At 44.1% G+C, this 21,752-nt stretch overlaps 1 protein-coding gene across 5 annotated transcripts in view; it reads left to right on the top strand.

Moving 5' to 3' along the window:
- The window catches only part of CSMD2 (CUB and Sushi multiple domains 2), a 984,984-nt gene that overhangs the window by 683,987 nt on the left and 279,245 nt on the right, over window positions 1-21,752 (top strand). For all 5 annotated transcript variants that reach the window (XM_067473669.1, XM_067473670.1, XM_060784605.2 and 2 more), the window contains 4 exons: window positions 10,886-11,024; window positions 13,071-13,258; window positions 15,320-15,508; window positions 17,180-17,296. In XM_067473669.1, the coding sequence (XP_067329770.1) occupies window positions 10,886-11,024; window positions 13,071-13,258; window positions 15,320-15,508; window positions 17,180-17,296 (633 nt within the window). The remainder of the gene's footprint in view (window positions 1-10,885; window positions 11,025-13,070; window positions 13,259-15,319; window positions 15,509-17,179; window positions 17,297-21,752) is intronic.

Below are 21,752 nucleotides of genomic sequence, written 5' to 3'. Positions count from 1 at the left end.
TGAAAAATTTGTTTCGTTTTTAAGCTGCTCCAGAATGGTTCGTTATCGCCTCATTAACAAAAAAAATAACAAATTTTTAACAAATTACGAATTAACGAAACGAAACCGCCCAGCCCTATAAAACACCACTAGAGCAATAAAAACAACATCATTAGCGTCTCCTTATTATCAAGCTTTGTCCAGTTCCATTGTCAAGTCATTCGATTTCCTATATTAGCTACTCTGCATTTGTGAACGCTTGCTCGAACAGCCATGTTTTTACTTGCCTACGAAACGTTAAGAGTGAGGGAGCAGATCTGATCTCCCTAGGGAGGGTGTTCCATAGCCGAGGGGCCACCACTGAGAAGGCCCTGTCTTTCATCCCCGCCAAACGTAGTCGTGACAAAGGCGGGACCGAGAGCAGGGCCTCCTCAGACGATCTTAAAGTTCTCGATGGTTCGTAAGGGAGATACGTTCAGGCAGGTAAATTGGGCCAGAACTGTTTAGGGCTTTATAGGCCAAAGCCAGCACTTTGAATTGGGCCCGGTAGCAAACTGGCAGCCAGTGGAGCTGGATCTTAAGCTACAGTCTTAAGATCAATGAGAGATCTCATGTGTTGCTTCTGAAGGTCTATGATGCAATTGAGACATTGATTCTTGTCCCATCAGCTATTTTCTATTTTGAAAAAGAGTACAGCTCATGGGCACAGCATAATCTTTGTATGTATTGAGGCTCAAGCCAAGTTGGGCAACTCCTGAATGGTAGCCCTGAGACTGGCTGAATGTAGATCAGCCTTCCTCAAATTCTTCCAGATGTGTTAAATGACATCTACCACCATGATATGAGTTATAGCCCAACACATCTGGAGGGCACTGATTTCAGGAACCCATATCATAGAAATTATATAATATCATGGAATATGTCAGAGGTATATATAGGTGGTAGATGAATCGACCCAGACCTAATATAGGCAAGAAGACCTAATATAGGCAGGAAGTTGTTGTTTATTCATTCAGTCGTTTCTGACTCTTTGTGACCTCATGTACCAGCCGACTCCAGAGCTCCTTGTTGGCTGTGGCCATCCACAGCTCCTTCAAGGTCAATCCAGTCACTTCAAGGATAACATCCATCCACCTTGCTCTTGGTCGGCCCCTTTTCCTTTTTCCTTCCATTTTCCACAGCATCACTATCTTCACCAAGCTTTCCTGTCTTCTCATAATGTGGCCAAAGTACTTCATCTTTGTCTCTAATATCCTTCCCTCTAGTGAGCAGTCGGACTTTATTTCCTGGAGTATGAACTGGTTGGATCTTCTTGCGGTCCTCTAGCACCACAGTTCAAAAGCGTCTATCTTCCTTCGCTCATCCTTCCTTATGGTCCAGCTCTCACATCCATAGGTTACTACAGGGAATACCATTGCTTTAACTATGCAGACCTTCGTTGTTAGTGTGATGTCTCTACTCTTCATTATTTTATCAAGATTGGTCATTGCTCTCCTCCCAAGAAGGAAATGTCACCTGATTTCCTGGATGCAGTCTGGGTCTGCTGTCATCTTTGTGCCTAGAAATACAAAGTCCCCACATTTTCTCCCTCTATTTCCCAGTTATCAATCAGTCTGGTTGCCAAAATCTTGTGTTATTTTTAATGTTTAACTTCCAACTCAGCTTTTGCACTTTCTTCTTTCACCTTGGTTATAAGGCTCTTTCGCTCCTCCTCACTTTCGGCCATCAGTGGTATCATCTGCATATCTAAGGTTGTTAACTCCAGCCTTGGATTTGTCAAGCCCTGTACGTTGCATGATGTGTTCTGCGTATAAGTTAAATAGATAAGGTGAGAGTACACACCCTGCCGTACTCCTTTCCTAATCTTAAGCCAGTCTGTTGTTCTGTGGTTTGTTCTTACTGTTGTTACTTGGTTGTTATATAGATTCCTCAGGGGCCAGACAAGGGAAGTCAAGTTGGTCAACTGTAAACAAGACAGATAGCATTTTTCCTTCTTGAGTTCCCTCAGCGATCCACACCAGCACATTTCAGAGCTCCTGAAATGATATAATACCACTTCTGGCTGCCATTTTAGCTGTTTTTTCGGGTGATTTTGTCTATGTGTAGTCCGGCTGCAGCTGTAGACCAATCTCTAGGTCCCCCAGAGTGACTCTGTAGAAATTGACCAAAGAATTGTACTTAAAGACCAAGAGATTTCTAGAAAAGACACTAGGGAATTTAATCTATACCAGGGGTCCTCAAACTTTTTAAGCAGAGAGCCAGGTCACTCCCTCAAACTGTTGTAAGGCCGGATTATAATCTATACACATAATAAAAGTGAAAATGTATGTATGTGGAGGAGGTATCCACTTACACAGACAGTCTCCTGAATCCACACACAGGCTATAGTTCCAAGTGCTGAGAATCCTCCGAAGGCACTCACTCAACCTTGACTCAACTCACTCAATCACTATAACATTGCAGATTATAGTGAGCGCTGTGAACATGTAGCCAACCCCTGCCAATGTCCTCCCCAAACACCAGCCACCCAAGGAATGCTTTTATTTGGGAGCCATTTCATCCTAGATGTTCTGGTTTTTTCACCAGAATGGACATCCCAGGGTTCCTTTCTCTCTCCAAATTTGCATGACCCACCCACTGCCTCTCCCTTAACCCTTTCCTACCCATTTGTATGGTACACAACAAATAGGAATTGATCAGCAACTGAACAAGAGTTTTAGGAAAAATTCACCATGATTTAGAGGAGTTGTAGTTCACCTACATCCAGAGAGCACTGTGAAGCCAACCAAAGATGCCACAGATGCCCATGATTTTGGGAATTGCAGTTCACCCACATCCTTATGCATTTTCTAATGGGAACATTCATAAAAACAACAGGAAAGACTGGCTACAAATTACCAAACTGATATTACCTAACACCCCAAAACAAAAAGTGCCTTTTTCAAATAACCTGGGCCAACATAACATACTGGAGGGGTTTGAGGGGGTGGGAATTGTAGTTCACCCTGCATCCAGGGATATTACCAAACTTCCCAAAACAAACAATGCCTTTCTCAAGTAACCCGGGCATCGCCGGGTTTCCAAGCTAGTTTGAAAAAGAGAAAAGAATGAATTCTTATGCACACTGCACATATCTTATTTGTAGTGGGGAAAAAACACTTAAAAACAATGCATAATTAAAATGAAGAACAATTTTAAGAAATATAAACAATTAGTATTTCAATGGAAAGTGTGGGCTTGCTTTTAGCTGATGAGATAGGATTGTTGTTGTTATTGTTGTGTGCTATCAAGTCATTTTAGACTTAAGGTGACCCTGAGCGAGGGCCGGGTAAATGACCTTGGAGGGCCGTATTGGGCCCCCGGGCCTTAGTTTGAGGACCCCTGATCTATACAGTCAGCTCTCTATATCCATGGATTCTGCATTCATGGATTCAACCGTCCATGTATTTATTTATTTATTTATTTATTTGATGCATTTATTAACCGCCATTCTCACCCCGTTAGGGCGACTCATGGCGGTGTACACACATATAAAAGACAATTTACAGAGAGGCAATTACAACAACATATAAACTACATAACAATTACAAAACTACACTAAAAATCCGCTTCGTCTCATAGTGGAATCATAACCAATCTCATATTCCTTGTTCCATTCCAGTCATCTTTACCACATTGTTAGCACTTAATTAAATGCCTTCTCAACAGCCATGTCTTGAGGCTTTTTCGGAAGGACATGAGGGAGGGCGCCTGTCTGATGTCTGCAGGGAGAGTGTTCCACAGCCGGGGGGCCACCACCGAGAAGGCCCTCTCCCTCGTCCCCGCCAGACGTGCCTGTGAGGCAGGCGGGATCGAGAGAAGGGCCTCCCCAGACGATCTCAAGGTCCTTGTGGGCTCGTAGGCCAAGATGCGGTCCGAAAGGTATTTTGGGCCGGAACCGTTTAGGGCTTTGTAGGCCAAAACCAGCACCTTAAATTGGGTCCGGTAGCAAATTGGCAGCCAATGGAGCTGGGACAACAAGGGCGTTGTATGCTCCCTGCCACCCGCTCCAGTTAGTAACATGGCTGCCGCACGCTGAACCAGCTGAAGCTTCCGGGCCGTCTTCAAGGGCAGCCCCACGTAGAGAGCGTTGCAGTAGTCAAGGCGGGATGTGACCAGAGCGTGTACCACCGTGGCCAAGTCAGACTTCCCGAGATACGGGCGCAGCTGGCGCACGAGCCTGAGCTGTGCAAATGCTCCCCTGGTCACCGCTGACACCTGGGGATCCAGGCTCAACGATGAGTCCAGGGTCACACCCAAGCTGCGAACCTGCGCCTTCAAGGGGAGTGCGACCCCATCCAGCACAGGCTGTAACCCTGTACCCCGTTCGGCCTTGCGACTGACCAGGAGTACCTCTGTCTTGTCTGGATTTAATTTCAGTTTGTTCGCCCTCATCCAGACCGTTACAGCGGCCAGGCACCGGTTCAGGACCTCGACAGCCTCCTTAGTAGCAGGTGGGAAGGAGTGACAGAGTTGGACATCATCTGCGTACAGATGACACCGCACCCCGAAACTCCGGATGATCTCACCCAGCGGCTTCATGTAGATATTAAACAGCATGGGGGACAGTATGGAACCCTGTGGAACCCCACAAGTCAAAGGTTGTGGTGTAGAACAGGAGTCCCCCAATATCACCTTCTGGGTGCGGCCCTCCAGGAATGACTGGAGCCACTGCAAAGCAATGCCCCCAAGGCCCATTTCCGCAAGGCGCCCCAGAAGGATACCGTGGTCGACGGTATCGAAGGCCGCTGAGAGGTCCAGGAGCACCAACAGGGACACACTCCCCCTGTCTAGCTCCCGGCGCAGATCATCCACTAAGGCGACCAAGACCATCTCGGTACCATGTCCCGGTCTGAAACCAGACTGTGCCGGATCCAGATAATCCGTGTCTCTCAAGAATACCTGGAGTTGTGAGGCCACCACGCTTTCCATGACTTTGCCCAAGAAGGGGAGATTGGAAACAGGCCGAAAGTTGTCCAATTTAGTGGGGTCCAGTGATGGTTTCTTCAACAGCGGCTTTATAACAGCCTGTTTTAGGCTCGCTGGAATCTTGCCTTCCCGAAGGGAGGCATTCATCACCACTGTTACCCACTCAGCCAATCCCCCTCTGGCCTCCCTTAGAAGCCAGGATGGGCAGGGGTCTAGGATGGACGTGGTGGGCCTCATTCCTCCAAGTATCTTGTCCACATCCTCGGGTTTCACAAACTGAAAAGAATCCATCAAAACAGGACAAGCAGGTGCTCTTGTTACATCCTCGGAGACTGCATTTAACGCGGCATCCAGCTCAGAACGGATCAAGGCGACTTTGTCTGCAAAGAACCGAGCAAATGCTTCACAGCGTGTGACCGAATTGTCAGGGCTCCCGCCTGAGGTGGCGGGAGTTAAAAGACCTCTGACAATCCGAAACAACTCCGCTGGACGGTTCTTTGCAGACGCAATAGTGGCCGCAAAGAAGGTTTTCTTTGCGGCCTTTATTGCCGCGGCTTATGCCCTAAGAAAGGACACAAACCATGCTCGATTTGACTCGCTCGGATCCGAGCGCCACACGCTCTCTAGTTCCCACTTCCTTCGCTTCATCACTGCCAGCTGCTCAGTAAACCAAGGGGCTGGTTTAGCTCGGCTACTTGAGAGGGGACGTTCCGGAGCAATCATGTCAATAGCCCTGGCCATCTCCCCATTCCAGAGAGCGACCAAGGCTTCGACATGGTCACCTACCGAGGTGGCGGGAAAATCCCCAAGAGCCGTCAGGAATCCATTCGGATCCATAAGCCTCCTGGGGCGGACCATCTTAATGGGTCCTCCACCTTTGCAGAGGTTAGGGGGCACAGTGAGCCTAAATCTCATCAGGAAGTGGTCGGTCCATGGCAACGGAGAGATGGACAACTCCTCCACACCGCCACCCTGTTCCCATCCCTGGCAGAAAACCAAGTCCAATGTGTGTCCAGCACAGTGGGTGGGGCCAGATATTTGTTGGGACAGCCCCATGGTTGCCATGGCAGACATGAAGTCCTGAGCCGCACCTGTGAGGGTCGCCTCGGCATGGATATTGAAGTCTCCCAGCACAAGGAGCTGTTGAGACTCCAACGCCAGGCTCGAGACCACCCCCGCTAGCTCAGGTAGGGAGACTGTAGTGCAGCGAGGTGGACGGTACACTAGCAGAATCCCTATTTAAAATATTTCCCCTCAAAAAAATCCACAAAAGAAATTTGATCCCCCCCCCCCCCTATTCTATACAAGGGGCACCATTTTACTATGCTATTGTTTATAATGGGACTTGAACATCCAAAGGATTTGGTATTACAATTCATAGGGGCTGATGGAACTAAACCCTAGGAGATACCAAAGGTGTGAAAGAAGTTATTCGAGGTGCTAAACCTATTTGGAAGATAGGCTGGGCTGCTCTTTTAAAGTTCAGACTGGAAGCTAGATTCATCTGCCACTCCAAGGTAGAAACCTCCCTCTGCATACAGTTCTGTTGTACTGAAAAAGAGAGGCAGAAAGAGTGCAAAGCATTAGCCTGTCGGCTAGTTTGAGGGTTTTTCCCCCTCTGTTTTTAATGGCCAGAGCTCTGGCTTTTAATAGATTAAATAAGCATGCAGCTTGTAAAACTTCAATTAATTTCTCTTTTTGATGAGAAAAGAGAAGTCTCATAACTGTGGGATGCCATTAAGTTTCATAATGGAAAGCTGCCATTCGTTGTTCAAAAAAAAGGGCTCATTTTTTTTTTCTCATCACATGCGGGAACATCAAACAAACCTCGCAACGATAACCTACCGGAACCAATATGTTTGCTTTTTCAAGTTCAAGGCCCTACACTAGTATGAATGAGCCAGATCTGAACAGGACACACTATTTGTTGTTAGTCCCTTCCAATCACGGCATCCTTCCAAATTGATAACTCAATGGGGACCCATTATAACCATTTGGCAGATGCTTTGATGGCCCAGCTGGTATCTTAGGGGCATTTATCTTCCCATCATGATGTCATTGTTTCATCAAGAAGTCAACATTGTTGAGTTTAGTTCAACCTCATCCCCTGCTATGGGCATCACAATTCCTAGTGTTAATGTTTTGCATCTGACCCTTCCAACAAAAATCAAATAAAGTGAAACAATGATACTCTTTCTTTTATGGGAGGCAAAAAAGGAGCAAAAGAACCAAAATACATTGATCATAGAATAGCTCATTTGCATTTCGGTCTATAACTTGACATTGATTTGTCTGCCTTATAACATGCAAACCATGTATTGGGTCAGTCATCCACCAATGATGATGATGTTGGTGATGGTGGTGTTGGTGATTTTTTTTCCATGTCAGAAGTGACTTGAGAAACTGTAAGTCTCTTCTGGTGTGAGAGAATTGGCCATCTGCAAGGGTGTTGCCCAGGGGACACCTGAATGTTCTGATGTTTTTCCATCCTTATGGGAGGCTTCTCTCATGTCCCTGCATGGGGAGCTGGAACTGGCAGAGGGAGCTCATCCGCGTTCTCTTTGGATTCGAATCTCCAACCTGTCGGTCTTCAGTCCTGGCAGCACAAGAGTTTAACCCATTGCACCACCACAATTAAATAATAATAATAATAATATCAAGACCTCAAAATTGAACTGCAAAGGCTCTGGCATAAACCAGTACAGGTGGTCCCAGTGGTGGCCATTGTGACTGAGCGAGTGGCGCCACCTATGTGTAGAACTGTTAGTTGCAAGATTTAAACAGTTGTATTATGCTTAATTCTGCCTTTTTACCCTGCTTATGTATAGTTGGATTGATTGGTTATTTATAGCTGTCAATCAGTGTTGTTTGCACCAGTTGAATTGCTTTTTCAGCTCAATTGTTTGGCTCCATCTCTTCCTGGAGGAGGGGAGTGCTTCCCTTTTTTATTCTGCCATCAGAGTTTCTATCAGATGGACGTGAGTAAGAGACTTGGCTCTAAAAGCCCCTGATTAAATTACCTCTCAGCACCAATTCTGAGGTTTTTACCCTTGAGACTTATGCTTCATGTTCAGACCAACCTGAACGATGTTGGGAAGTCTCAAGCGCCTTCAGACCAGTTCCTTTGGTACCAGAGGAAGACATATGCCATCTGGACTGGGGTTGTGGATTGCTCCGGCATTCACAGCCATTGAGAAAGAGGGACCTGGAAAAACTTCTCAGCTTCAAAACTTCTTGGACCCAAGACAACCAGAGACTGTAATGTACATTTTCTTTCACCCCTTTGAAACTTCCAGCTTATTGCCTTAAAGAGATAACTCTTTGTGAACAATAAAACTTATTTTGAGTTATCTACAGTGTTTGGGTCTTTGAGAGTTCCAGTTTCCTAAAGGAGGGCAAGAAGCAATCCCCTGGGGAAAGATGTCACGTCCATGCCTCTTTCACTAAGAGCTATAGTCCCCAGGCGCGACGGCACAGCCATTGGCGCACTGGGTGCCTTGCTAAAAGATCTCAGCCGGCACTTGGAAACAATAAACATTGACAAAATCACGAGCTGTCAGCTGCAAAAGGCCATCTTACTTGGATCTGCATGCATCATTCGAAAATACATCACACAGTTCTAGACGCTTGGGAAGTGTTCGACTTGTAATTTTTTGATACGAAATCCAGCATATAGATCTAGTTTGCTGTGACATACTGTGCTTTTGTGTCAGTAAAATAATAATATTTTATTTGTATACTACTTTACCTCCTCGAGGGGACTCAGGGCAATTTTCAGGAAAGGTAAAGCATTCAATTACCAACACAAAATCATACGGAATAACCATTATAAGACATAGACATAATACTATAAAACAGTCAAACATATTTCAGATTTAATTCCAGTTTCAGTACTAATTTCCATCGGGAAAAATTCAACTACCAATGGCCGGAATTTCAGAGTGGGCCTAGACAAGTATGAGAGGGCTGGGCTAGTGCAACTATGAGAGGGCTGGCTAAAGTGCAAGCAGGGTCCCACCTGATGGTCAGGGTGGGACCTGTATCTATTTATTTCCAATGCCTGCTGAACAGCTATAGGAGGGCTGATGATGGTGATGATGTCAGTGATGTATAGGGTGTTTTATATGTAAAGCAACCAAAAACTGTGAGTCCTGTCAAGGCATGTAATCTAAAATAGATGTATATTGAAACACAAAGAGGGAAGGGAGAAATATGGATGCTCAAACAGGCTTTTGACCTCAAGTAGACTGAATGGGCCCATGTGAAGTTGACACTTGGCACATTGTGAATTGAAGGCAGCTAGTATTATCTACTGTTGTTTTTAAAATTGCATTATTTTGATTTTATGCTATATGTGTTGGCAGGAGTTGCTATTATAACTTTACATGACTTGTTTTATACTTATGTACCATTTTTACCTGCTGTATGTTATAAATGCATCCTGGAATGCCTTTGTAAGTCACCATCTCCCTTCGGGGAGATGGTGGCAGGATATAAATAAAGATTATTATTATTATTTGAAACACCACAAGATGAGTCCACAGCAGACAAGATTACTCTGCTGGCTGTTGTATTGGATCACACGTCGGACACTTCCCAAGTGTCTAGGACTGTGTGATGTATCGGCGAATAATGTCTGCAGATTCCAGTAAGGTGGCCTTTTGCAGCTGGCAGATGGTAATCTTGTCAGCGCCAATTGTGTTTAAGTGCAGGCCAAGGCACTGCACCCAGTGTGCCGATCACCGCTGGGACCACCTTTACTGGCTTGTGCCAGAGCCTTTGCGGTTTGATCTTTAAATCCTCATATCGTGTCAGCTTTTCCAGTTGTTTCTCTTCAATCCTGCTGTCACCTGGGATTGCAACATTGACAATCCACACTTTGTTTTTTAACACAATTGTGAGGTTAGAAGTATTATGCTCCAAAACTCTGTCTGTCTGAATTTGGAAGTCTCAGAGTAGCTTGACGAGTTCATTCTCTGTAACTTTTTCTGGCTTGTGATCCTACCAGTTCTTTGCCACAGGCAGATGGTATTTGTGGCACAAGTTCCAATGAATCATCTGAGCAACGGTGTTATGCCTCTGCTTGTAGTCTGTCTGTGTATTGTTGTTGTTGTTGTTGTTGTTGTTGTTGTTGTTGTTATTCCAGTGTAAATCTATGCAATATAAAACAAAATATTCTGAAAAAATAGAAAAAGTGTGTATGTATGTGCTATCAAGTTGCCTGTCTGAGAACAGTGGCACCATGAATTCCAAAGGGTTTTCTCAAGCAAGGAAGAGGTAGTTTCCCAGCCCCATCCTCTGAAATATAGCTCACAGTACCTGGTATTTGTTGGTGGTTTTCCATGCAAGTATCAACCACAGCAGATGTTGCATAGCTTTCAAGATCAGACAGGATCTGGTGCCTTTGCAGTATTTTGTCTACTTGTAAGTAACTACCCTTTTAATATTCAGGTGTAACAACATTGTATTCATCAGAAATCTACACCCCTTTGGTGTTTCTTTTAGGAGTTGCAGTTTCACTAAATGATGGATCCGAGCTATTGGATGTTTCACATTCTGTGCTTTGTATTGTGCTCTAAATGTTACTAAACTGCAGTACCCAGCATTCTTCATAGAATTATAGAGTTGGAAGAGACCTCATGGGCCATCCAGTCCAACCCCATGCCAAGAAGCAGGGAAATCCCTCCTCATTGGTTTGGTTGGCTAGGGCTGCAGGGATTTGCAGTTTAACATCAGGACAGCTGCACTTTTTTGTGGAAGCCTGCAATTCCATTTAGAGAATTGGGGCAGCACAGTCTTGTTTTTTAAAAAATGTCACTTAGATAAAACTTTTTGCCTTCGATACAGAAGTGTGACTACTTATATTATAGAAGTAAAAAACTCTGGTCTTGTGTTTATTTCTTTCCAACTTCCATGTTTTCTCTTGTCCCATCAACAGCTCCGTGTGGCGGCCATCTGACCTCTCCAAGTGGAATGATTCTGTCTCCAGGTTGGCCAGGCTTCTACAAGGATTCTCTGAATTGTGCCTGGGTCATCGAAGCTCAGCCAGGATACCCAATCAAAATTACTTTTGACAGGTGATTGTTGGCATCAGTGCTATTGTTTTCAAAATCTTATTGATGCATTACAACTAGAGTAGATTCATTTATTCCGCAGGTTCTCAATCTGTGGGTCCCCAGATGTTTTGGCCTTCAACTCCCAGAAATCCTTACAGCTGGTAAACTGGCTGGGATTTCGGGGAGTTGTTGGCCAAAACACCTGGGGACCCACAGGTTGAGAACCACTGATTTATTCAATTGATGAATGGTGAGTGAGCACAAAAGTAAATTCCATTGATTCAATGGTTCTATGTTGTTGTTCATTCGTTCAGTCGTCTCCGACTCTTCGTGACCTCATGGACCAGCCCACGCCAGAGCTCCCTGTTGGCCGTCACCACCCCCAACTCCTTCAAGGTCAGTCCAGTCACTTCAAGGATGCCATCCAATGGTTCTATATGAGGCTATTATTGGTTTCTTGGCAATCCTGAAGCACTCTAGAATGCAGCTTACTAGGTACTTGACCATGTTATGTATTTTATTCAATTATTGAATGATGAGTGTGCACAAAGGTAAATTCAATGTATTGTCGAAGGCTTTCATGGCCTGAATCACTGGGTTGTTGTAGATTTTTCGGGCTGTATGGCCATGTTCTAGAAGCATTCTCTCCTGACATTTTGCCTGCATCTATGGCAAGTGAAACATTAGGAAAGAATGCTTCTAGAACATGGCCATATAGCCAGAAAAACCTACAACAACTCATAGGTATATTCCATTGTTTCAATGGTTTTATGTGAGGTTATTATTGGTTTTTTGGCAATCCTGAAGCACTCTTGAATGGAGATGCAACTTGCTAGGTACTTGACCATGTATATGTACAAATTACAATATACACGTGCCTGTGTATATTGTAATTTGTATATTATTATGTATTCATTTGTTTTATAGTACTATTTATTGGTTGCGTTTTCGGTTTGTGTTTTTGGTTTTTCTTTATCGTAATTGTTGTTTGGGCTTGGCCTCATGTAAGCCGCTTTGAGTCCCCTTTGGGGAGATGGTGGTGGGGTATAAATAAAGATGATGATGATGATGATTATTATTATTATTATAGATCAGGGTTCTCAACCTGTGGGTCCCCAGATGTTTTGGCCTACAACTCCCAGAAATCCTAACAGCTGGTAAGCTGACTGGAATATCTGGGAGTTGTAGGCCAAAACACCTGGGGAAACACAGGTTGAGAACCAGTGTTATAGACAGTCATTCAAGAAAGATCTGTCATCTTCCCTCAAAGCATGTGCTTTACCAATGAGCCATGCTTTCCTGTTTATATTTCCTGGGGTAAAACCAGAAATGGGAAATATGTTGATTGATTGATTTATTTATCGTGTCAGGAGCGAACCAAAACAGTTGTAGTGCATTAAAACAAACAAGCAAACAAACAAAACACAAAGTTTGCAGACTTGGTATTCTATTAAATGTCCTTTGACCTGTAGCTGGCCACTTGGAGTGCCTCTGGTGTTTCTGCAAGAAGGTCCTCCATTGTGCATGTGGCAGGGCTCAGGTTGCATTGCAGTAGGTGGTCTGTAGTTTGCTCTTCTCCACATTCACATGTAGTGGATTCCACTTTGTAGCCCCATTTCTTAAGATTGGCTATTCATCTCGTGGTGCCAAAGTGCAGTCTGTTCAGCGCCTTCCAAGTCGCCCAGTTTTCTGTGTGCCGGGAGGGAGTCTCTCATTTGGTATCAGCCATTGATTGAGGTTCCGGGTTTGAGCCTGCCACTTTTGGCCTCTCGCTTGCTGAGGTGTTCCAGCGAGTGTCTCTGTAGATCTTAGAAAACTATTCCTTGATTTAAGTCATTTACGACATTTATATACTGCCCTTCTCACCCCGAAGGTGACTCAGAGCGGCTTACAAGATATATATACATATAATATATTAGATAAGTTCTAGTATATGCCATCATTGTAGCCATGTTTAATGGACCTTACTTAAACCCAATATCTATGTGATCCAGACCAAAGTAGAAGATAGTGAAAAGGAAGAATTTTCCACTTCTTTCTACATGTACTTCTCTTTCCCCTTTGCAGATTTAAAACAGAGGTGAATTATGACACACTGGAAGTGCGCGATGGCAAGTCCTATTCATCGCCATTGATAGGGGTGTACGATGGGACTCAGGTGCCCCAATTCCTCATTAGCACCAGCAATTTCCTCTACCTCCTCTTCACCACCGACAAGAGCCACTCTGATGTCGGCTTTCAGATCCGCTATGAAAGTAAGTCAAAAAACGGAGGTGGTTATTCCCTTGCCAGCATCATTAAGAGCTTCTTTAAACTAAGTGGCAGCTATTGTTTCTTTGAGTTTCCTTGACTTAGACTGTTTGGACTGTTAGACAAATATGAAAGCCTTCAGAGTTGGTCATAATCTCAGCATTGTGGGAAACAGTGAATTCCAACATGGGCAGTGATCAAAAACAAATGAAAAAGAAAAGTGATAGAGAAAACTCACAGGAAATTATGATGCTGAGCTTTGAAGCTCCAACACTCCAATGCCTCGCGATGATACCAAAATTTCTTTTCATTTAGAGCAGGGGTCCTCAAACTAAGGCCCGGGGGCCGGATACGGCCCTCGAAGGTCATTTACCTGGCCCTCGCTCAGGGTCAACCTAAGTCTAAAACGACTAGAAAGCACACAGCAACAACAATCAGCCAAAAGCAGGCCCACACTTCCCATTGAAATACTAATAAGTTTAGGTTCGTGAAAAATTTTCTTCATTTTAATTATTATATTGTTTTTGAGTATTATTTTTTTTTTTGCACTACACATAAGATACAGTATGTGCAGTGTGCATAGGAATTCATTCATGTTTTGTTTATTTCAAATTATAATCCAGCCCTCCAACAGTTTGTTTAAAAAGTTTGAGGACCTCTGATCTAGAGTCTAGTTATGGGCAAGTATCAGATGATAACACATCTCTTTTACTTCCCAAGATAACTTGAATGGCCTCGCTCTATCACCTTGCTAACAAAACTCAATTCTGGGAGCGGGGAGGGAGAAAAATTGAAAACAGTCCATAGGGGTCCTGGAGTTCCAGAATGACTCTTGGGTCCACATGTAACCAATGGGTCACACTTTGCTTATGTCTTATTTGTACTATTCTAAATCAAGTTATCTGTGGACAAAGAAAAATGATGCGCCGCTTATCCCTGAGGTTATGTCAGAAATAAAAACAGGTGTACCTATTCTTACTTCGTGGCGCAGCGGGTTAAACCGCTGAGCTGCTGAACTTGCTGACCAAAAGTTGGCGGTTCGAATCCGGGGAGCAGGGTGAACTCCTACTGTTAGATCCAGTTTCTACAAACCTAGCAGTTCAAAAACATGCAAGTGTGAGTAGATCAATAGGTACTGCTTCTGCAGGAAGGTAATGGCGGTCCATGCAGTCATGCCAGCCACATGCCAGCTTGCCACTGTATTGAATCCTATTCCCCAAATAGTTTCAGTACCATAGGTAGCTCCTGTGAACTTCAGTCTTGAAGAGTGGGTCCCAGTCTTTGGGTCTCCAGATATTTGGGACTTCAATTCCCAGAAGCCCCAGCCAGCTTGATCAACTGTCAGGAATTCCAGGAGCTAAAGTCCTGGAGGACCAAAGACTGGAAAATGCTGGTTTAAAGTCCTCAACCAAACTGACATGGAATCTAATAACTATTGCCTAGAATGTAAAGGAGCCCCCGGTGGCATAGCAGGTTAAACCGCTGAGCTGCAGAACTTGCTGACCAAAATATTGGAGGTTCAACTCTGGGGAGCGGGGTAAGCTGCTGCTGTTAGACCCAACTTCTGCCAACCTAGCAGTTCAAAACCATGCAAATGTGAGTAGATCAATAGGTTCCGCTTCTGCAGGAAGGTAATGGCGGTCCGTGCAGTCATGCCCTCACATGACCTTGGAGGTGTCTACGGACAATGCCAGTTCTTCAGCTTAGAAATGGAGATGGGCGCGCACACACATCCCCAGAGTGAGATACGACTAGACTTAAAGTCCGGGAAAACCTTTACCTTTTTAATTTTTTTACTTTGGACTGCCCCTATCAAATTACATTTTTAAAAAATGTCTCCACTATATTTTCTGAGGGTACTTTTTGAAACAGTACCTTCAGAAGAGAAGGTCTCCAAATGGAAATCTGTCAGGTTTCACTCTCCAGCAGTTTCTCATACGTGACCTCTCCTCCTACATTTTAAAACCGATTAAGTTGGGGAAGGCAGCAATTTTATGATTCTGCATGATTCAGAATCAGGATCATGAGCTCTGAGGGATAAATGTATACATCTATGTTCTTTGCAGCGGTAAAACTTCAGTCCGACCACTGTTTGGACCCAGGGATACCCGTCAATGGCCTACGGCATGGGGATGATTTCTACGTCGGTGCTTTGGTGACCTTCGGCTGTGACCCAGGATATACTTTAAGTGACAATGAAGCCCTGGAATGTGAACCCAATTTTCAATGGAGCAGACCCCTTCCCAGCTGTGAGGGTAAGCATGGAAAGCTTCCATACTTCCATTGTGTGTGGGGCGGGGGGTATAGAAAATGTCACGTCAGTTCTAGTGTATTGTGTATTGATTACGGTTATTTTCAATATTTCTATTTCATATGGTAATGTCTCTGGGGATCTTAAATTAAAGTCAAGTAGAGCAACGTAAATCTAAGACCATAAAACTAAGAGTATTGGATATTTTGAAAAGTTGATGTTGAAATAATATAAAACCATATATCTCTATATCCATCTATCTATCTATCTATCTATCTATCTATCTATCTATCTATCCACACACACACACACACATGTGGGAGCCCCTGATGGCTCAGTGGGTTAAACCGCTGAGCTGCTAAACTTGCTGACCAAAATATTGGAGGTTTCAACTCTGGGGAGCGGGGTAAGCTGCCACTGTTAGCCCCAACTTCTGCCCCGGTGGAATAGCAGGTTAAACCGCTGAGCTGCAGAACTTGCTGACCAAAATATTGGCAGTTTCAAGGTCGCAAATTTGAATCCAGGGAGCGGCGTGAGCTTCCACTGTCAGCCCCAGCTTCTGCCAACTTATCAGTTCAAAAACATGCAAATGTGAGTAGATTCCGGCGGGAAGGTAACGCCGCTCCGTGCAGTCATGCTGGCCACATGACTTTGGAGGTGTCTACAGACAATGCCGGATCTTTGGCATAGAAATGGAGATGGGCACCAACCCCCAAAGTCGGATATGACTGGACTTAATGTCAGGGGACAACCTTTACCTTTACCTATATATCTATACTATTGGTAACCAACTTTTTTTTGACCAGGGACCACTTTGACCATGGTGCACTCTCCAAAATTAGTACCAAAAGGGTTATGAATCAGTTTTGGATCAACCTTAGATTTGGTTTGGTTATTCGGGGTGCTGATTCAGATAAACCACATCAGTTCAAGTTCCTGATATGCCATCCAGTAGTCGCCATCTGCTCACCCACAAAAAAGCATATTTGATAATCTAGAACTGATGTGGTAGTCGTAATCTTTTGTGGATAATGATCCTCTCCCCTCCCAGCATCCCTTTTGCCTTGGCACTATACGACAGTTTCACAAGACTGGTTGCTCTTGTTGCTGCATGGTTTCACAGCAACTGTGTAGTAATGGTGAGGCCACAGGCAATATTTTCATTCTTTTGGCCCATGGACCACAGGCTGGGAACCACTGATCTGTACACATAGGGTAAAGTCATTGAGACTCAAAGGTTTCTGAAAAAAGTTAAGTTTTCCTGTGAAATAAGACCTGTGTCACCACCAACTGGACTTCCAATACAATAACATTCCACAACCACGGTGCCATGGCTGCATTGCGGACATCCGTCTGTCCTCTATCTAGCCATCCATCCATCCAACCATCTATCCATCTCATTATAGTGGAGGTGGAGGAATTTTCCTTCCTAAATGCCACCCAGCACTCCATAGGAGATGAAGACGACTTTGATCACATTTTTCATTTCACCTGAATACTCTTTATTTAGGCCTTTTCCTCAATAGATGTTGATGTGCATATGTATGAGGATTACATACATGGCATAGGTATCTGTTAGGTTCTGAGTCACAGAAGAAGCACTGAGAAGTTTCCCCATCCTTCAGTTGAAAATCCATATCTGAATTTCTACCTCTCTTTTCCTGCCCCTTCACAGCTCTCTGCGGAGGCTACATTCGTGGATCCAGTGGTACCGTGCTCTCACCCGGCTTTCCTGATTTCTACCCCAACAATTTAAACTGCACGTGGATCATTGAAGCTTCTCACGGCAAAGGTACCTTGTGTGTCATGTGTTTGTGTTATGTATTGTCGAAGGCTTTCATGGCCGGAATTACTGGGTTGTTGTAGGTTTTTTCGGGGCTATGTGTCCACGTTCTAGAGGCATTCTCTCCTGACGTTTCACCTGCATCTATGGCAAGCATCCTCAGAGGTAGTGAGGTCTATTGGAACTAGGGAAATGGAATGTGGAATGACCATGGTGGGAAAAAGAACTCTTGTCTGTTGGACCTAGGTGTGAATGTTTCAACTGACCACCTTGACTAGCATTTGATGGTCTGGCAGTGCCTGGGGCAATCTTTTGTTGAGAGGTGATTAAATGTCCCTGGTTGTTTCCTCTCTGTTGTTTTGCTGTTGTAATTTTAGAGTTTTTTAATACTGGTAGCCAGATTTTGATCATTTTCATGGTTTCCTCCTTTCTGTTGAAATTGTCCACATGCTTGTGGATTTCAGTGGCTTCTCTGTGTAGTCTGACATGGTGGTTGTTAGAGTGGTCCAGCATTTCTGTGTTCTCAAATAAAATGCTGTGCCCAGGTTGGTTCATCAGGTACTCTGCTATGGCTGACTTCTCTGGTTGAAGTAGTCCACAGTGCCTTTCATGTTCCTTGATTCGTGTATGGGCAATGCTGCGTTTGGTGGTCCCTATGTAGACTTGTGTCAACAGCTGCATGGTATACGGTAGACTCCTACAGAAGTGAGAGGATCCCTCTTGTCCTTTGCTGAACGTAATATTTGTTGGATTTTCTTGGTGGGTCTGTAGATAGTTTGTATGTTGTGTTTCCTCATCCACTTCCCTATGCGGTCAGTGGTTCTCTTGATGTATAGCAAGGACACTTTTCCTCTGGGTGGATCTTTGTCTTTTAAGGCTTTGTATGTTTTTTTAATATATTTTTATATCATATGGTATTGTTTTTAACAGAATTTCTTAATTGTTTTTACTTATAATAATTGTTGAGGCATCAAATTGTTGCCAATTTGTGAACCGTTCCGAGTCGCCTCTGGGCTGAGAGGGGCAGTATATAAATATAGTAAATAAATAAATAAATAATACTCTATACCTCGCTAAATTACATATCCCAAACTCCCATTGGCTAGAGGTGTAGCAGTGAAAGTGGTATCTGGTTGCTGAAATTGTGAGTTCAACGCAGACGCAATATAACCTGGCTATCTCTTGGAAATCTTTGTGTATCAAGGCAACCTTTCTGATTGCAGATAAGCAAATCTGCAAGTCTTCTTTAGGCTCCTATTCCTGTTTCATTCATTTCTGTCACCTCATCGGACTGCTTTCTTCTGTCCCTAACCAATTCTTCTTCTTCTTACCCAGTCTGACTTGAAGAACTGCAGCTACAAAGCGCCAACTTCCTAAAAGAGAGAAAAAGAATGGAGGAAAGTGTCAGCAAAGCAGAGCACATTAATTCTGAGCTGCCGTCTGTGGCTCTAGTTTTGCTAGATCCTGACACAATGGGACCCGCTATCAATCAGCCCTGTGATACCGATTGTATTAAGGCAGATAAACCAGTCGCTGAAAAGCACAGTGCATTAGCAGAGGCGTTACATGCTGTGCTAGGCGCCCCACAGAGTGGGAGAAATCCACTCTTCATTAATCCACTCAGCCCCAGATTCTGTCTTCTCAGGAGAGGCCTCTCATTATCCCGGCGGATATGTAGCGTGCAACACAGAGAAGCCGACACTCTCGTGAATGGGATTCACGTGGCATCTTGTTCTACCATAGATCCACCACCCTGGCTGGGGATACAGCACAATAGGATTTTCAGTTTTGTTCCCTCTGCAAAGAGTTCATTCAGAAGTGGTCAAGAGCACTTACAGCAAGGGTGGGCATATCTGTCTACCTTTCTGTCCCTGAGACTTTGTCCTGACAACAAAAATACTCCAAATCAGGTTACCCAGGGACATGGCATGGAGCAAATCTCTTTGTGATTTTGATGTACTGATAAACAAATGCTGTGATGAGCAAAAAAGGCTTCAGTCATCCCAGTTTAGTAGGGATAGGCCTGAATATAAATATGTATATATTTAATTACATGTAATATTACTAATAATATTACAATATAATGGTATAGTGCAATATAGTAATATATACTGATATTGTACTTTGCTAATAATATAATATATTGTATGGAAATATATATTGTAAGCCGCTCTGAGTACCCTTCGTGGTGAGAAGGGCAGCATATAAGCGCCGTAAATAAATAAATAAATAAATAAATAATCCTCACTCATCCCATTTCTTCGCTGCTTTTAAAATGCACCAGTTTTTCTTCTCTCCCCCCATTTCCCCTTTTTACCCAACTTCCTTCAATTGCTTTTAAAGTACAAAGATAGTTTGCACTGATTTAACTCAAAATAAATAGGGAAGGGATTAGATTCCAACAAGGCGACTCTAAGGTGGATCTATTACACCAAGGGTCGTCAAACTTTTTAAACAGAGGGCCAGATCACAGTCCCTCAAAGTGTTGGAGGGTCGGATTATAATTTGAAAAAACACGAATGAATCCCTATGCACACTGTACATATCTTATTTGTAGTACAAAAAACACTTAAAAAGCAATACAATGATTACAATGAAGAACAATTTTAACAAATATAAACTTATTAGTATTTCAATGGGAAGTGTGGGCCTGCTTTTGGCTGATGAGATGGGATTGTTGTTGTTGTGTTCTTTCAAGTCATTTCAGACTTAGGTTGACCCTAAGCGAGGGCCGGGCTGGATACGGCCGAGGGCCATATCCAGCCCTCGGGCCGTAGTTTGAGGACCCCTGTATTACACAGTTTGAAACTGCATTATGTGATCAATGTAGACTCAAATGAGGAAAAAGGTAAAGGTTTCCCCTGACATTAAGTCTAGTCTAGTACTCATCTCCATTTCTAAGTTGAAGAGCCAGAGCCCCCAGTGGCGCAGTGGGTTAAATCCCTGTGCCGACAGGACTGAAGACCAACAGGTCGCAGGTTCGAATCCAGGGAGAGGTGGATGAGCTCCCTCTATCAGCTCCAACTCCTCATGCAGGGACATGAGAGAAGCCTTCCACGAGGATGATAAAAACATCAAATCATCTGGGCAACCCCTGGGCAACGTCCTTGCAGACAGCCAATTCTCTCACACCAGAAGCGACTTCCAGTCTCTCAAGTCGCTCCTGACACGACAAAAAAAAAAAGTTGAAGAGCCAGCATTGTCCATAGACACATCCAAGGTCATGTGGCCAGCATGACTGCATGGAGCACTGTTACCTTCCCGCAGAAGCAGTACCTATTGATCTATTCACATTTGCATGTTTTCAAACTGCTAGGCTAGCAGAAGCTGGGGCTAACAGCGGGAGGTCATCCTGCTCCCTGGATTCAAACTGCTAATCTTTCAGTCAGCAAGTTCAGCAGCTCAGCAATTTAACCTGCTGTGCCACAAAGGGGGTCTGTAACTCTAATAATGCAGTTTAATTGTATTGGTCTCCAGATTTGTAGTCCAATGCTCAGAATACTGGCTCTTTTATTGGAGCTATGACCCAACAAGTGCCTAAATGATATGGAGTCTGTAGACTTCATGAGAAGTGGTACATTGGATGCCCCCATTTGCACACCCTCTCAAGCACACCCAGAACCTCTAAGGTAGGAAGAAATATATTTTTAGGTTCTTGTAGGTTTTTTCGGGCTATAGGGCCATGTTCTAGAGGCATTTCTCCTGACGTTTCGCCTGCATCTATGGCAAGCATCCTCAGAGGTAGTGAGGTCTGTTGGAAATAGGAAAATGGGTTTATATATCTGTGGAATGACTGGGGTGGGGCAAAGAGCTCTCTGCTGAAGCTAGGTGTGAATGTTTCAGCTGACCACCTTCATTAGCATTTGAAGGCTTGGCTGAGCCTGGGAAAATGTTCTGTTGAGAGGTGTTAAGATGTGCCTGGTTGTTTCCTCTCAGCGATCCGAGTTCAAATCTCGGTGGAACCTAACTTTTGAGTGAGGTGAGAAAGATAAGGCAATCCACAAGCATGTGGACAATTTCAACAGAAAGGAGGAGACCATGAAAATGAACAAAATCTGGCTACCAGTATTAAAAAAACTCTAAAATTACTACAGCAAAACAGCAGAAACAACCAGGCACATCTTAACACCTCTCAACAGAACATTTTCCCAGGCTCAGCCAAGCCTTCAAATGCTAATGAAGGTGGTCATAGAATCATAGAATCAAAGAGTTGGAAGAGACCTCTTGGGCCATCCAGTCCAACCCCCTGCCAAGAAGCAGGAATATTGCATTCAAATCACCCCTGACAAATGGCCATCTAGCCTCTGCTTAAAAACTTCCAAAGAAAGAGCCTCCACCACACTCCGGGGCAGAGAGTTCCACTGCTGAACGGCTCTCACAGTCAGGAAGTTCTTCCTAATGTTCAGATGGAATCTCCTCTCTTGTAATTTGAAGCCATTGTTCCGCGTCCTAGTCTCCAGGGAAG

Source organism: Anolis sagrei, chromosome X, assembly GCF_037176765.1.
Source record: "Anolis sagrei isolate rAnoSag1 chromosome X, rAnoSag1.mat, whole genome shotgun sequence".
NCBI lineage: Eukaryota > Metazoa > Chordata > Lepidosauria > Squamata > Dactyloidae > Anolis > Anolis sagrei.
This window is presented reverse-complemented; position numbering and strand designations above follow the sequence as displayed.